General features: G+C 38.9%; 3 protein-coding genes across 4 annotated transcripts; 2 read left to right on the forward strand and 1 right to left on the reverse strand.

Annotated features, from left to right (window-relative positions):
* The first annotated feature begins 2,311 nt into the window (after positions 1 to 2,311).
* Positions 2,312 to 3,344, forward strand: LOC106302806. The gene is made up of 3 exons (XM_013739232.1): positions 2,312 to 2,341; positions 2,455 to 2,520; positions 2,607 to 3,344. The coding sequence occupies exons 1-3, from the start codon at positions 2,312 to 2,314 to the stop codon at positions 3,342 to 3,344; spliced, it is 834 nt and encodes a 277-aa protein (XP_013594686.1).
* Positions 3,345 to 6,601: 3,257 nt separating this feature from the next.
* LOC106306982 lies at positions 6,602 to 8,437 on the forward strand. 2 transcript variants are annotated; one of them, XM_013743796.1, is made up of 7 exons: positions 6,602 to 6,665; positions 6,728 to 6,888; positions 7,059 to 7,160; positions 7,248 to 7,415; positions 7,496 to 7,618; positions 7,698 to 7,841; positions 7,933 to 8,437. In XM_013743796.1, the coding sequence occupies exons 3-7, from the start codon at positions 7,065 to 7,067 to the stop codon at positions 8,359 to 8,361; spliced, it is 960 nt and encodes a 319-aa protein (XP_013599250.1). In that variant the 5' UTR covers positions 6,602 to 6,665; positions 6,728 to 6,888; positions 7,059 to 7,064; the 3' UTR covers positions 8,362 to 8,437. The 2 variants fall into 2 exon arrangements, with proteins under 2 accessions (XP_013599250.1, XP_013599249.1); XM_013743795.1 differs by having other exon boundaries at positions 6,738 to 6,888.
* A 552-nt stretch (positions 8,438 to 8,989) lies between these two features.
* LOC106302807 lies at positions 8,990 to 9,479 on the reverse strand. The gene is made up of 2 exons (XM_013739233.1): positions 9,389 to 9,479; positions 8,990 to 9,345 (listed from the first exon to the last, which is right to left on the reverse strand). The coding sequence occupies exons 1-2, from the start codon at positions 9,477 to 9,479 to the stop codon at positions 8,990 to 8,992; spliced, it is 447 nt and encodes a 148-aa protein (XP_013594687.1).
* Between the last annotated feature and the right edge of the window lie 5,483 nt (positions 9,480 to 14,962).

The following is a 14,962-nucleotide window of genomic DNA, read 5'->3' on the forward strand; positions in this document are numbered from 1 at the left end:
CGACCCTCTAAAGCTCAGACCCTCTGAAGCTCAATCTCTCGACGACCCTCTGAAGCTCACAGTCTCTCGACGACCTTCTGAAGCTCAGACTCTCTCAAGCTCACACTCTCTCAACGACCCTCTGAAGCTCAGACTCTCTCAAGCTCAGACCCTCTCAAGCTCACATTCTCGACGACCCTATCAGGTAACTGTCTCTGTTTGGTTTAGGTCTCTGTTTGTTCCTGTTTTTAAGCAATCGAATGATGAGTTTTTTATATAAGTCAGATTTTCCTGATTCTGATCCTAAGTGAAAAGGAGCTGCATCCTCTGTCTTCATCAAAGAAGCTGTCAAGCTTTCGTACCTTCCCTCTCAAGCTCAGACCCTCTTCAAGCTCTCTCTCTCTCTATGACAAAAGATGTAAGCTCAGAGCCTCTCTTGTTTGCATTTTTGATATATGAACTTGAGTGCTGTTGAACTTGAGTGATGTATGGAAATTGTTGGATCTATGTTGCTTGTTACCAATGTTACTTGTTTTGTGTCTTGATCCTTGTCTGTGAGTTTTAGTTAGTTGTTTTAGCAGGAACTGTCTTTGTATACTTATCTTTGTCTATGAGTTTGAGTCATATTTGTTCTATGTTCCTTTTCTTGGCTTTAGAACTGGCCTCCTGAGGAGACTAGATACTTTTTCCAACTTTATGCCGAAGAGAGAAGAAAGGGAAATAGGATCAGTACGTCTATGAATAAAGTAGGGAAGGATAACATCATGGAGGCGTTTGAAGACATGTTTAAGAAAGGATATGATTCTTGGCAGACTTTCAAGAACAAATGCGACACATGTAGGAAGAAATACACCAAGTTTAGGAAGTTAACTAAGAATAGGACACAGCTTGGTTTGATAATCCGGGAAGGATCGATATGTCAGATGATTGGTGGAGTGAACGCGAAAATGTTTGTTTTGCTTATCTCTTCTGTGTATTTTTCTATAAAATGCTTCATGTTTGCTTTGCTCACTTAGAAAATGATGACTAGTTAGTTAGTTAGTTTCTGGAATCCTTTTGTGATTTTGCTGGTAGAATTTGAGTTTGAATGATTCACTGAGTATTGTAGAGTGCTATCATGTTGCTTGTTCCTGGTCGTTTATATGACACATAACAGAGGCAACCATGTCTGAAACGTTTTGCTTTATGTCCTTTTAGAATTTGAGTTTGAATGATTCACTAAGTATTGTAGAATGATTCATTGACGTTTGCGTTTTCAGTGATTAACTCTTTATTTTTTGTTATATAGGAGTGTCGTGGGATTAGAAGATCCATATGGAAAGAAGAATTTAATATGGATATGTTTGAAGAGGAATTTTGGGTTGTAGTAGTAACTGGAGCAGAAGGATGGAGCGCTCAACATGGAGAAGCAAGTTTGAATTATAGAGTGGGTGGAGATGATGGTGATGAAGCCGATTCTCAGCCAGCAGCAGAGACTCAAGCAGCAGCAGAGACAGAAACTCAGCCACAAGCTCAGACACAAACCCAACGCCAAACTCAGCCAGCCGCTCAGACTCATTCCGGAAGTTCAAGAGGAAAAAGAAAGCGTAAAGATAAGGATATGGTTGTAGAAGCTTGTGACTAACATACTGAAGCTCTTATGGTGAAAAATATGATAGCGGAAAGGATGTTGGAGCGTCAAGAAGCCTCGAGTGTAGAAAATGTGTTAGAGATACTGTACACATTGCCTGGAGTGAGAGAGTGATCTCCATTATATGAAGCAGCAATAGAACATCTTATAGACAGTGAAGGGAGCAGAAGGGCTTTTGTAACAATGAAGACAGATGAAGCTAAGATTAAGTTTCTAGAGCTTAGGACCAAGATGAAACGTGATGATTGAGTAGTTTGTGAGTTTGGTCTTAATGGCGAGAGAGCTGGAACTAGTATGGAGCTTAGGACTATTATGGAACTTAGGGCTAGTATGGAACTTAGAACTAGTATGGAACTTTTGCTTTTGGTCTAATCTTTGTATGAAACTGCCTTTTGTCTTGTGTTAATAAGAAACTGCCTTTATATGAACTTGTGTTTCTGTTGAGAACTTTATCTATGTTTCTGTTGTATATGAATCCTATTAGTTGTTAGGAACCTTACTCATATGAGATGTCTCAGGTCATTTTTGGTATGAGCTTCCTTGGTTCTCTGTGATTAAAGAATTAATGAGTATTTTTGGCTCATCGCTTTGAGAAGGAATTTTTGGTTTAACTTAGATAAACACAGATTGGTCTGTGTGATTGGTCTTTGTGATTGGTCTGTTTTGGTACATGTAAATACATGTTTTACAGGACGTGAACTCATGTCGTGTGTTGAGTATGACCTTGTTTTGGTACATGTATTGCTTGAAAGGCTGTCTTGGTATATATGACTTGTTGCAAACGACCAGATTGGTCTTGATATATATGACATATTGATGATGTTTTATTCAATATGGTTTTGTAGATGCTTGAAAGATGGATATTGGAAGATGAGGATGGTGATTATGATGATGAACTTGGTCTGTTTGATGTGCCTATTAAGAGAGATTGAATCATAGGACAGATCGAGGAGCAGGATGACGATATGTTCAACAACTTATGTATGAATTTGATCAGCAATGTTATGACATTCTTCGAATGAATCAAAGGACTTTTGAAGCTTTTTGCAAGATGCTAGCTGAGCGATATGGATTGAAAGAGACTCACCATGTCTACCTTGAGGAATCTGTTGCGATGTTTCTCGAGACTGTTGGTCAAGATAAGACTAAGCGGGATATTGCTGCAAGGTATCAAAGATCATTGGATACGGTACAAATGAAGCTTGATGATGTCTTGAGTGCTCTTCTCAACTTTGCAGTGGATACACTAAGACCACAAGAAGGCGAGTTTGGAAGAGTAAGTCATGTTTTGAGGAATGATGATCGGTATTGGCCTCATTTCATAGATTGTGTTGGAGCACTTGATGGAACTCATGTGCCGGTTCGCCCTCCAAGTCAAAATGCAGAAGCATATAAAGGTAGAAAGCAAGATCCTATAATGAATGTTCTTGCTATATGTAACTTCGACATGAAGTTCATATACGCATATCTCGGTGTACCTGGTAGAGCACATGATACAAATGTATTGACTCATTGTGCGAGGAATGAGGCTTCTTTCCCACATCCTCCTCCTGGAAAGTATTATCTAGTTGACTCGGGATATCCGACCAGGGCGGGGTATCTTGGTCCGCATCGTAGTATGCAATATCATCTTGGTCAGTTTGCTAGAGGAGGACCACCAGTTAGTGCACGAGAGTTGTTCAACCGAAAGCATTCAGGATTGCGATCGGTGATTGAGAGGACATTTGGAGTATGAAAAGCAAAATGGAGGATTTTGGGAAGAAGGAGAAGAAGGTGATGATGATGATGATGATGATGATGGTGGTGGTGGTGGTGGTGGTGGTGGTGATGGTGGTGGTGGACATATTGTATATGAGCCGACCGGTGATAGAGCGATGGAAGCTTTGCGTAAGAACATCACATATGAATATGGTAGAGGTCGTTTACCGTATTAAATGTTTTAGTTAATGACTTATTTTTTTTTTTGTTTATACCTTTGATTATCGGTTTTATGTGATATTTGAAATATTTATTTTATTTATTTAAACCTTGATGTATTATTTAGCTTTTGTTTATGATAAAAAATATTGTTAAATTTATTACTAATTAAATATAATATTTTGATGAATGTAAATATTACAAATTTAAATCTACATTTTATTTATTTAAAATACAATTTTACAAATTTAAACTACATTTTATTTATTTAAAATATAATTTTACAAATTCATAAAATTTATAAAATTAAAATATAAACTAAATAAAAATTGCGTCTGCGGCAACCAAATGAACATAACTAAAATCTAATTTATGCGGCTGCGGCCGCGTAAATGTCTCGCGTCTTCGAAACAAACAACAAGCTGCGGTTGCGGCTGCGTCAATATCCTGCGTCTTCGAAATGAACAATAAGCTGCGGCCAGATGCAGCCGCAGCCGCAGACTCAGCCTCAGCCGCAGCCGCAGCCGCAACCGCATAAGGCTGCGGCAATCAAACGAACATCACTAATGTCTCCAGACTCACTCCTTTTAACTGGATTCAAGCATTTAGGAACGGAACTTCAGTTCCGTTTCTTGGAAATTGGATTAGCTCGTGCGATCATCATCTCGTCTTGTCTATTATTAGTATAGGTTTATTATGATCTGATTAAGCTCGTACGATTAACGAATCGTACAGTGATTTTCTACATGAATTAGGCAAAATGGCTAGTTCCTTGAGAACGAATTTTCCTCTTATCCAAATCTATTTTACACTAAAGCACAAGTCACTTGCCCAATAATATTTTGACTCATAGATAATATTTTATTTTTCAAAAACAACAATTACTAAAAAAAAACAAATAGTTTCGAAAAAAAGAAACAGTTGAAACAAATCAGTCTCAGAACGTAAACCAAAAGAAAGAAAATAATTATTTTAACCGCCTCATATATTACACCCACGATCTCCAGCTTATTATGTATTACATTGGTCAGTGGTGTAGACAAATTCATATAATTAATAGTTATTTAACAAGCGAGCAAGTGTTTTAAGTCTCAACATTTAGTTATTTCAGTTTTACAGTTTTAACTTTTTTTGTAGAGGAATCGTGCTTCACGTGATAAGTTATGCAATTGGTATGTTAGAATTTCCGAGTAACTCTTATGATAAGTAATTTTCTGGTCACTTTTATTCAGAAAACATAATAAGAAAGATTATAGATGGACATGAATCTCGAATAATGAAAACTAATATCTGTAAATATGTAATTTTAGTTTATGTGAGTATTTAATCTAACTTCAGTTTGTTAATTCGAATCATTAAGTACATAAGAGATTTACGCCGTGCGTAGCCACTTGAACAAAACTAACCTTCCCATAGTCTAATCTAATGATTAGATACAATAAAAGCTTCGTAATGATCCTTAATTGCAATGACTCTGAAGTTGTATATTGTTTCTTCAGGTTAATCTGAAAGACGAAGCTACTACTCTGGATGAGTTGAATTCTATCAATGCTGGTCTAATCCTCTCGTTACGGGATCTGCTCCTCCTCAATGCAATCCAAAGGGTATAATATTTGCTTTTGTTGTTTGGATCATTCATCATCTGGGTGTTGTAGACTGTTTTTATGTGCTTGGCAGAAAACATTATTCGGATTGATTCAACTCTATGTTCTAGCTGCTGGTAAGTTTGCTGTTCTCTTAAGCAGATTCTTTTTGCATCTTCTATGTTTTACGAGTTTCTTTGATTCTGATTTTTGGTTTGTCATGCAATAGCAACGGATACAGATCTATCGTCCGAGGTTCATTTCTTGAAGCACAAGTAATGATTAATGAAATAACTCCATGAGCTTAATACAATAAACCTAAATGACTATGCGGTTTTAGTATTCCCATGAGTCAACCACTATTCCCATGAGACAACCATCTTTGAAGTTGCACGTTTTTATTCTTTCCTTATCTGAAAAAATGATTGATTGGTTCAGTTGCTACAGTGTGGAGAATCTTAAAAAGGATATTGAGAAACAGAAAAAAGCAGACGCTAAGGTATGTGACATGTAAAGATAGCTTACCTACCGTCGTCTAGTTATATTAATCATAATCAGTTCATCACCATTTAGGAATGTTCCGAAAATGGTTGCAGCTAGAAGTACTGATAAGCCGCTTGAAGAAGAACAGGTATCCATAAAGCCACGATTGACTTGAAGGGAAATTGTTAGCATTCATTTTTTTTTCTTTAGAAAACATTCTGGTCAGGTAATCCGCTTTGGTTGATTCATTCATTTACTGCACAGTTACAAAACCAATACATGGTTCGTTACAAGTTTCCAAGATGATATCCCCTGTTTGTATAAAAAATAATACCGCTCAATTTACTGCAAACCAATATAGAAATTACAAAGTCTAACTTTGAAACAAAGAGGAAGAAGAAATGTTTTTTATCTTTCATTTTTGTTTTGACTTGTCTTGTCTATGTACATGCATAGAAAATATGATTTGTAATCTTACATTCTATGATACTATACCACCCAACAAAATCTCAGTACTTTTATAGATGTTTTTCTTAGTTGTAAAAAAAAAAAGATATAAATACAAACTCACCTGTTTTATTTATTACTATTAAGTTATAATCACTAATCATAACCAGCTCTAAACTCTTCTTTTTTTTTGGTCAACAACCAGCTCTTACTTATTAGGGCAACATTGGGCAACATGCAGGGTTTGGTCCTTAAGAGGAGGAGGCCCACAAAAACACCAGAACCGAGGGAGAAAATCCCTAACTAAGAGATATTTTGGTTTGGTCCCTGTACTATTCGCAGATCCCACTGAAACGTGGCGTCCCGCGATTGGTTCGTTTTTAATTTTTTTTTGTTTTTTTAAATCGGATAAAAAAAAAAATTTAAGGACCAGTTATTAAGGATTCGGCAGGCCCATTTATTGCAGATCTAAACAAGTCCATGATGCTTAGATGTCACGTCTCTCTCCAACAGCCTTGTTAAAAAGGGGTTTTTGTCTCTTATTCAACAAAGAGACAAATTACACATATTTTGGCTCCTACGCTTGCACGTAACTTTTTGATCAAAATATTTTCAAAAAAGGAGAGGTAATTATTGAGTTTGAAATGTCCTTTGAATTTATCGTGTTGTAGACCCGACGAGATTGTAGTTTTGTACAGGAGAAAAATTAGGGTTTCACGGGTTCGACTTGCGACACAGGTCAGTCACAGGAGTGGAAAGCAATGTTCAGCCGATTTTCCGCACATGCTTTAACGTCCAAAAAGGAACTCACGAAAATGGAACTTCCTCCAGATTTTTAGTACCCCTTACGTATGTTACATTCAACATCCACCAACTGATTCTTGATATTATCACTAACCACTTTTTGTTTACATCTAAATTAATCAAACCTTCTCCACTACCTTCCCTCAAGTTAACTTTCTATTTGTTCTGATCCGTTATATTTCATCTTGCTCTGTTTTGTGATTATAATTTTACAGAAACAAATGGGTGGATCTGAAATTTCAAGATCAGAGGAGAAATCGTTTGAAAATAATGATGTGTTTGTATGGATTAGTAAGAAAATTCAAGAGCCCCTTAAGGTCAAACTTAATATATATTCATCTCAACAACCCCAAGAAGCTTAGCTAAATGTTCCAAATTATTCAGATTAACTGTTGTGGTTGTAGGCTGAGTTCAAGAAATTAAGGAGTGTCAAAGAGCAACAAAGCATGATTAAGCCAGTGTTAGAGATAGAGACTACTCATGATGAGGAAAGAGAGGAGGAGAAGTTAGAGAAGCAATTACAAGCTTGGAGAGATAACCCTTCATGGATAGATCAACCTCCTAATGTGCAGGTAAGATGAAAAATCTAGAAACTTAGATTTGACATATTTCAAATCTTTCAAAATTTCCTCAAATTTTGATGTTTTTTCAGGTGAAATCACAAAATGGTTTGTTTTGCCATTTGAACGCAGAATTTAACGTAGGATTGCCTCCTAAGTCAGTCTACAAAATTTTCACTCATCCAGACAACAAACGATACTTCAAAAACATTAAGGTGCTTTGCATGGTCTTGTCCTGGATGATTCGAATGGTGTAAGTGATACTTAAGGCAATTAATTTTAATCTACAAACAGGAATGCATATCAAGAAAAGTTTTGATGGAGGATGGACCAATGCAAACCGTGGAGGTGAAGCAAGCCGCGGCCTGGAAGTTTCTTTGGTGGGCTGGAACTTTCCCTATACATCTAATTGTCCAAGAAAACCGAAAACATCTCATGGTATACATATATTCCTTTATATCCCTAACAAGAATTTGTATGTCTTCATCAATTCAAATTTGATTTTATATCTTTCTTATTTTGACGGAAGTCCAATTATAAACAAGAGAAGACTATGTTCATGAAAGTGTTTGAGGGTTGTTGGAGGGTGGAGCCATTGTTTATCGACGAACATTTGTGTGAGCGTTTAAAACCGAAAACACAAGAAGACTACGATCGTTGTACCAACGGACGAGGAAGGATCGGGTCGAAGGTGAAAATGGATCAGATGTTTCAGCCTTCTGCTATTCTTACACCACCTCCTCTTTCTTGGTATATTCGTGGGATCACCACTAAAACCACAGAGAGTATGATTGAAGATCTTCTAGCTGAAGCTGCTAGGATCCGAGGAGGAGGCCGTGATGATGATCAAGTAAGAAACAGCAACGAATTGGATAAGAGAAAAGTTGAGGATATTAAGGAGAGATGGAGATCGAGGAGGTGTAATGGGAGGAGATTAACCAATCGGAGGAAGATTTAAACGTTTTATAAAAGAAACATCCTCTCAGTTATTGCAATGATATACTTTGTTAATCTCATTGTAGTTCCAATGGCTTTAGATACTTTGTTAAGTATCTGTATCCATAGGGGCTTCGTATATCTTGACAAATCATTATTAATTAAAATAATTATATCCTCCAAATAAAGATTATGTAATGGCATTAAGTTCTCTTAAACCACTCTAGAGGCAACATTGCAACAACAACAAAAAAATCAGACAATGCGATTTTACTGTTTTTAGTTCTGTATGAATTATGATTCTTTCGTCATCAAAATCTTGATTCCAAAAATTCAAAACAAAACTCATTATACGATTAGGGCACCAAAATTCCGTGACATGCAGCATCATTCTACCATGTATTGAACACTTAGGTCTCCTTTCCTCAGGAAGGTCTTTGCTTGTACGTCATATAATTCACGAGAACTTAGCTGCCCACTTCATTTTTTCGTTATAGGAAGAACTTAACGTACACCATTCTATCAAGATGCAGATACTTTAATTAACATTCCACAAACCATAATATATACAATCTTTAGATCGTCATTTACTTTTGCCCTCATCAGATAAGTTTTTTTGAGCAACTGACTGATTTCATAAACTAAAAGGTTTAGTACAAAGCAGGGGAGGCAAGATGATGAGCAGATTTCGCCAAGGAGTCCACTCTACCATTATAAGACCTCGATACATGAGTGAAACAAATGAAATCCAAAAACTGGGATAGAAACTCGATATCCTTGAGAACTCCAAAAAGCTCCATAGGAAATGCCTTCGAGTTGATAGCTCTAATGAGCTCAAGATTGTCGGATCGAATCCAGACGTTAGAACACCTGTGCTGCCGCACTGTGGTCAAGGCTTCTCTCAGAGCCAAAGCTTCCGCCATCAGAGGTGAGGCTACATACTCTGCTCGAGCTTGAAACTCGGTAGTTACTCCACTCTGCTTCTCCTCAATCAACCAACCCAAACCTGCAGAAAAGGACTCGCTTAACCATGATGCATCGCAATTGACAATAGAGCAGTCCGACGGTATTGGAAGTTGGAGTTCCGCTCTTGTTGTCGACGCTACAGTCCCTCTTAAATCCCCCTGGGCCAGTTCCCATTCGCGCGCTCCCAACACCGCGTTTGATACTACTGAAAAACTGATCTCGATTCAAATAATAATAGGTTTCTCGCATACCATAGGTTCCATAAGATCCATGGGAGCAATGGAACAGTGATTCCCGTCGGAGGAAGGCAAACCAGGTTCGAAGAAGTGATGATTCCCTGGTGGGGCGACGTTGGACTCCCAATTCTGGAGTGATTGGGGCGGAGCTTGTTCCCATGCCTTTTTCGCGTAAGGACAGAGGAAGAAGAGATGGATTGCTGTTTCCTCCTCGTTACAGTGCGGGCAGAGTCCTTCCACAGTGACTCCTCTCCTTTGCAAGACTAACTTTGGAATAGAAATGGGTATATTCCCCAGATTTGGTGGCTGGATCAATCAGAATATTCAACAACCCCTTAAGGTCAGTTCATATCCACCAATCAAAGGACCCTTTGAAGTCTACTATATGGGTTTTTGAATAGATGAGATCATGATTATGTTTGCTGTTGTAGGCGTCGACCAAGATACCTGAGAGGGGTAAATCTAGTTCAGTTTCAGAAACAGATAGGTATTATTCAGGGACCATGGTATTTTAATCCTGCTTCAAGCCCTAAAGAGAAGGTAATAGCAAATCAGCAATAAGTATTAAATACTTGTGTTGGTCGTTAATGTTGTGATTTTGTCTCTTTCTTGGCTTGGCCTCTTCACTAACATGACCATCTCTTTTCTCACTCTCTCTGTTTCTACTTGTGTATCATCATCACACAAGCTTGCTATCTCTCTTTACTCTCTCTTTACATTTGTTGTTCTTGTAGAGAGAAGAGAGTAAGCTTTAGTTGTCTACATCTTTCTTTCTCCAACTCTTTTTCTTATTAGAATTGGATGCTTTCTTACAACAACACACATACATACTTATAGTAGTTTTAGTCTAACTACTACACTCATCCTTACTTGCAACTCTAGACTCAACAACTCCCGTTTGCACCTTATTTCTAGGCATGTTGCTTACAAGCAAACTTGCTCACACTCCTAACAACTATTACCAACTCCAACTTAACTTAGTTAGCTTAATAACTAACTAGTTTCTTTTATTCTTCTTGTTGTGTAACTTCTAGTTACACAACCCACTAACCCTTGACTTCTTGTTGTCCATGCTGGTCTTTTTCTTGTTCCTTTTTGCTTGCGCTCCAAGCTTTCTTCTTCTTCTTCTCCTTCTTCTTCTTCTTCTTTGTAGCTTCTTCTAAGCTACTCTTCATTCTTTTTCTTCTGTTGGAGATTGTAATCAAGGTCCAATCTCAACAGTTAATTATGTAAATGATATAACGATTCTGCTTGTTTTTGTAGGCCGAAATCATGAAAATAGATCATGTTAGATCTATGTCAGTGTATCTTACCTATCCTAAATACTATGACCTAGCTGAATTGTGGAGGAAAGTAAGACTTTGGAGGTCTGAAAATAGCAAGCATCCATGGTACGATGCACCTGCTAAGGTGAAGGTAATAGCAAAGAATCAAACATAATCTCAATACTCTTGGATATATAATTTTGTTTGTTTTTATAGGAAATGCTAGAACTTAGGAAAAAATAATTTTGAAACGTCTTTACATATTTTTTGTGAAGGTGAAAACAAAAAAGGGCTTTGCCATTTAAACATAGACTTCACAGTGGGATGGCCTCCTCAAGCAGTCTACGAGATGTTCACTAATCCAAGAAACCTGAATTTCTTCCATTCAATGGCAAGTACCTATTGTTGGGGAAAGTCACACGGCGCAGCGGAAATACTAATGGTCGTGTTCTCCTTACCTTGTGTGAACCTGTGAAGAAAATACTTTGACGATGGCGGGATGTGATATGCAGAAAAACATAAATGAGACACACAATTTTTACGTGGAAAACCTCCTCGATGTGAGAAGGAAAAACCACGGGACCGTAGTCCACTCAAAAATCCACTATATAAATGGTATGAGTACAACCACTTCCTCCCTGTTCAACATCCTGAACAGAACAGAGAGTCTAGCTACAAAGAGCTATCATCAACACAAGCAACAACAACAACAAGAGAGCAACACAAAGCTTCAAAACCGGCAGCAACCATACGACCTCAGCTCACAAGGATTCCGGCATTCAGAGACGAATCCAACCGTACAAATCCAAGATAAACAAGTCAACAATACCTTTCCAAGTTTCGGCTCAAGAAGATAAGATCTCACCATCGGATTTACCAAACACTCAAAACTGCACAGCTGAAGAACTGTGACGACCAGCTTCACCAAAACCCACACAACAGAAGATCCAACCGTTGAAATCTAAATCCCTTTGGTGAATCTCTAACCCACTGACTGAAGAAGCTTCCCACAAAATATTAGCCCGATCAAGTTCCGTTTGATCCTCCAAAACCAGTCTTGAAATAGCCTGACGAGTTTTCTCCTCCTTCTCTCTTCTTTCTCTCTTTTGTCTCTCTCTCTAAACTCTATTATTGTGAGTCTTATCTTGTCTGCTCGTGTTGTGTCTCCAACCACTCTCCAAATTAGGTTAGGAGACTTACATTATGGGTCATTAACTCCCAAAGCCCAATATTAACCTCATGTGCTAATACCATTGCCCAACACCAAGTTTGGTTGTCAAACCAAACCCAATGGGTTACTTCCATATAGGAGGAACCCAACAAACTCCCCCTCCGACTAGGTGGAGGAAACAGCCATTCCGGCTATCCCTCGGCATACTTCAAGTTTCCCCCTCGATAATGACTTCGTCATCATATCAGCTCCATTATCATCCGTATGAACTTTCTCAAGTTCCACTTCCTTAGAAGCAACCACATCACGTATCCAATGATACCTCCTCTGAATGTGTTTTGATGTACTTCTCCTGAGATAAGTGAATCAGCTTCTCACCTCTATCTCGAACAATTCTCATACCAAGAATCTGTTTCGCTGGACCCATATCTTTCATGGCAAAGGACATGCTTAGCTGCTCTTTCAGTTCCTTAATTTTGTCCATGTTCCTGCCCACAATCAATATATCATCAACATACAGCAACAAGATGATAAAATCATCATCTCCAAACACCTTCACAAATACACAATGGTCTGAATCAGTCTCTCCATAACCATGCTCCCCCATAACAGACTTGAACTTCATGTACCACTGCCTTGGTGCTTGCTTTAATCCATAAAGGCTTTTCTTCAAGCGACAAACTAAATTTGTCTCACCATGATCGTCACCATGATCACCACTACCATCTTCATGTGCGGGAGCATCTGCACTGGGTGCATTATCCTGAACCTCAACCTCAACCTCACCGTGAACCGATGTAGAAGGAGTAGCTTCTGTATCGATCAAACCCTCAAATACCTGAGTTGGATTTTTGGACGTGTCAATGTCCTTTATCGTTTTATCTTCCATGAACACAACATCTCTGCTCCTTATGAGCTTCCTCTCAACGGGATCATAACCCGAACTCATCATGACCATAACCGATGAACACACACTGCCGCGACTTCATCTCAAGCTTCGATCTATCAACCTTGGGAATATGAACAAATGCCTTACACCCAAAGACCCTCAAGTGACTGTAAGAAACATCCTTACCAGTCCAAACCCTCTCTGGAATATCACCATCCAATGGAGCACTCGGTGACAAATTCAGTACATGAACCACCGTGTTCAAAGCTTCTGCCCAGAAAGTCATCGATAAGCCTGACTGTGAGATCAAACATCTCATCCTCTCGACAATCGTCCGATTCATCCTTTCAGCCAACCCATTCAACTGTGGAGTATGAGGTGGCGTGAACTGATGCCTTATTCCATGCTCTTTGCAATAAGCATCAAATGGTCCAAGATACTCTCCACCATTATCACTGCGGATACACTTCAGCTTCTTCCCCGTTTGTCTCTCTACCAATGCCACAAAGTGCTTGAAATATCCCAGCACCTGATCCTTCGTCCTCATAGGAAATACCCACGACTTCCTTGAATGATCATCAATGAAAGTCACAAAATATGATGCGCCGCCAAGAGATCTTGTCTTCATTGGACTACACACATCTGAGTGTACCAAATCCAATACCTCGGGTTTCCTAGAAGGTGCGGAAGACTTGAAAGATACCCTATGTTGTTTTCCCGCAAAGCAATGCGAACACTTCTGTAGGTGCAAACCAGAGATTCCTGGAATCACCTCATTCTTAGACAACACAACCATTCCTTTCTCACTCATGTGACCGAGTCTCTTATGCCATAGCTCCATGGCATTATCATTCTCCACCGCATTAACAACATCTTTGGAGACCTTAGCCTGCATCCAATAGAAAGATGAAGACTTCTCCCCTCGAGCCACAATCAAAGAACCGCGAGAGAACTTCCATTTACCACCACCGTGCAAACTGAAATAACCCTCATCATCAAGTCTTCCCGTCGATATCAGATTCATCCTAATATCAGGAACATGCTTAACATCCTTAAGGACCAACCTAGTCCCAAGACTAGTCTCCAAGCAAATATCACCAATACCAACAACCTGAGCCATCGCATCATTTCCCAACTTCACAGAACCATAATTACCCGTAGTATAGGTAGAAAACAAATCCCGCTGTGATGTAGCATGAGTAGTAGCTCCACTGTCAATCACCCAACTGGTTTTCTGGCATGCGACATTAATGGCATCACTCTCAAGAAGAATGAGAAACTGATCTTCGGTAACAGTCACCCGATCCACCTTTTCTTCTTGATATCCTTGCTGCTTGTTTTTCAACTTCCAGCAATCCTTCTTCATGTGCCCTGTCTTATGACAGAAATAGCACTCCATATTTGTAAATCTATTAGACTTGCTCATGCTCCTGTTCTTGTCTCTCTTGGGATCTCTACTTGTACTTCTCCCCCTTGACTCAGTAACAAAGACATCTGAACGCGAACTGCTAGCATTCGACTGCCTTCTTGCTTCCTCATTAAGAACACTGTTCTTCACTGAATCCATCGAAATAACACCTTCCGACGCGGAGTTACAAAGAGACATCCTGAAAACCTCCCAAGAGTCCGGTAAAGTACCGAGAAGCCACAGACCGTGAATCTCATCATCAAACTTGATGCTCATATCAGACAACTTGTTGAGCAATCTCTGAAATGCATTCAAGTGATCCGTCATCGGAGTCCCCTCCTGATACCTCAGCTCAATCAACTTCTTGATCATGTACATCTTGTTGTTTCCAGTCTTCATAGCATATAACTGCTCCAGCTTCTTCCACAAAGAACGAGCATCCGTTTCAGTCTCAATATGATGCAACATATTATCATCTACCCACTGCCTTATCAACCGACACACTTGGCGATGCTGCAGCTTCCACTCTTCATCCGTCTTCTTCTCAGGTTTCTGCTCCTCGAAGACTGGAACATGGAATTCTTTAACAAAGAGCAAATCCTCCATCGTGCCCTTCCATAGATTATAGTTAGCACCATCTAAGCTTATCATCCTGCTCATATTTTCCATCTTTCACACAAGCAAATAA

The sequence above is a fragment of the Brassica oleracea genome, chromosome C7 (genome assembly GCF_000695525.1).
Source record: "Brassica oleracea var. oleracea cultivar TO1000 chromosome C7, BOL, whole genome shotgun sequence".
NCBI lineage: Eukaryota > Viridiplantae > Streptophyta > Magnoliopsida > Brassicales > Brassicaceae > Brassica > Brassica oleracea.

Coding starts and splice junctions, on each gene's coding strand:
- LOC106302807 (XM_013739233.1), bottom strand. CDS start 9,479: ATGGGAACTGGCCCAGGGGGATTTAAGAGGGACTGTAGCGTCGACAAC. Junction 9,346..9,388: donor TACCGTCGGACTGCTCTATT/GTCAATTGCGAT, acceptor CCTTTTCTGCAG/GTTTGGGTTGGTTGATTGAG.
- LOC106302806 (XM_013739232.1), top strand. CDS start 2,312: ATGTCGTGTGTTGAGTATGACCTTGTTTTG. Junction 2,342..2,454: donor TTGAGTATGACCTTGTTTTG/GTACATGTATTG, acceptor ATGGTTTTGTAG/ATGCTTGAAAGATGGATATT. Junction 2,521..2,606: donor ATGAACTTGGTCTGTTTGAT/GTGCCTATTAAG, acceptor GAATTTGATCAG/CAATGTTATGACATTCTTCG.
- LOC106306982 (XM_013743796.1), top strand. CDS start 7,065: ATGGGTGGATCTGAAATTTCAAGATCAGAGGAGAAATCGTTTGAAAAT. Junction 7,161..7,247: donor AAATTCAAGAGCCCCTTAAG/GTCAAACTTAAT, acceptor TTGTGGTTGTAG/GCTGAGTTCAAGAAATTAAG. Junction 7,842..7,932: donor AAAACCGAAAACATCTCATG/GTATACATATAT, acceptor TTTTGACGGAAG/TCCAATTATAAACAAGAGAA.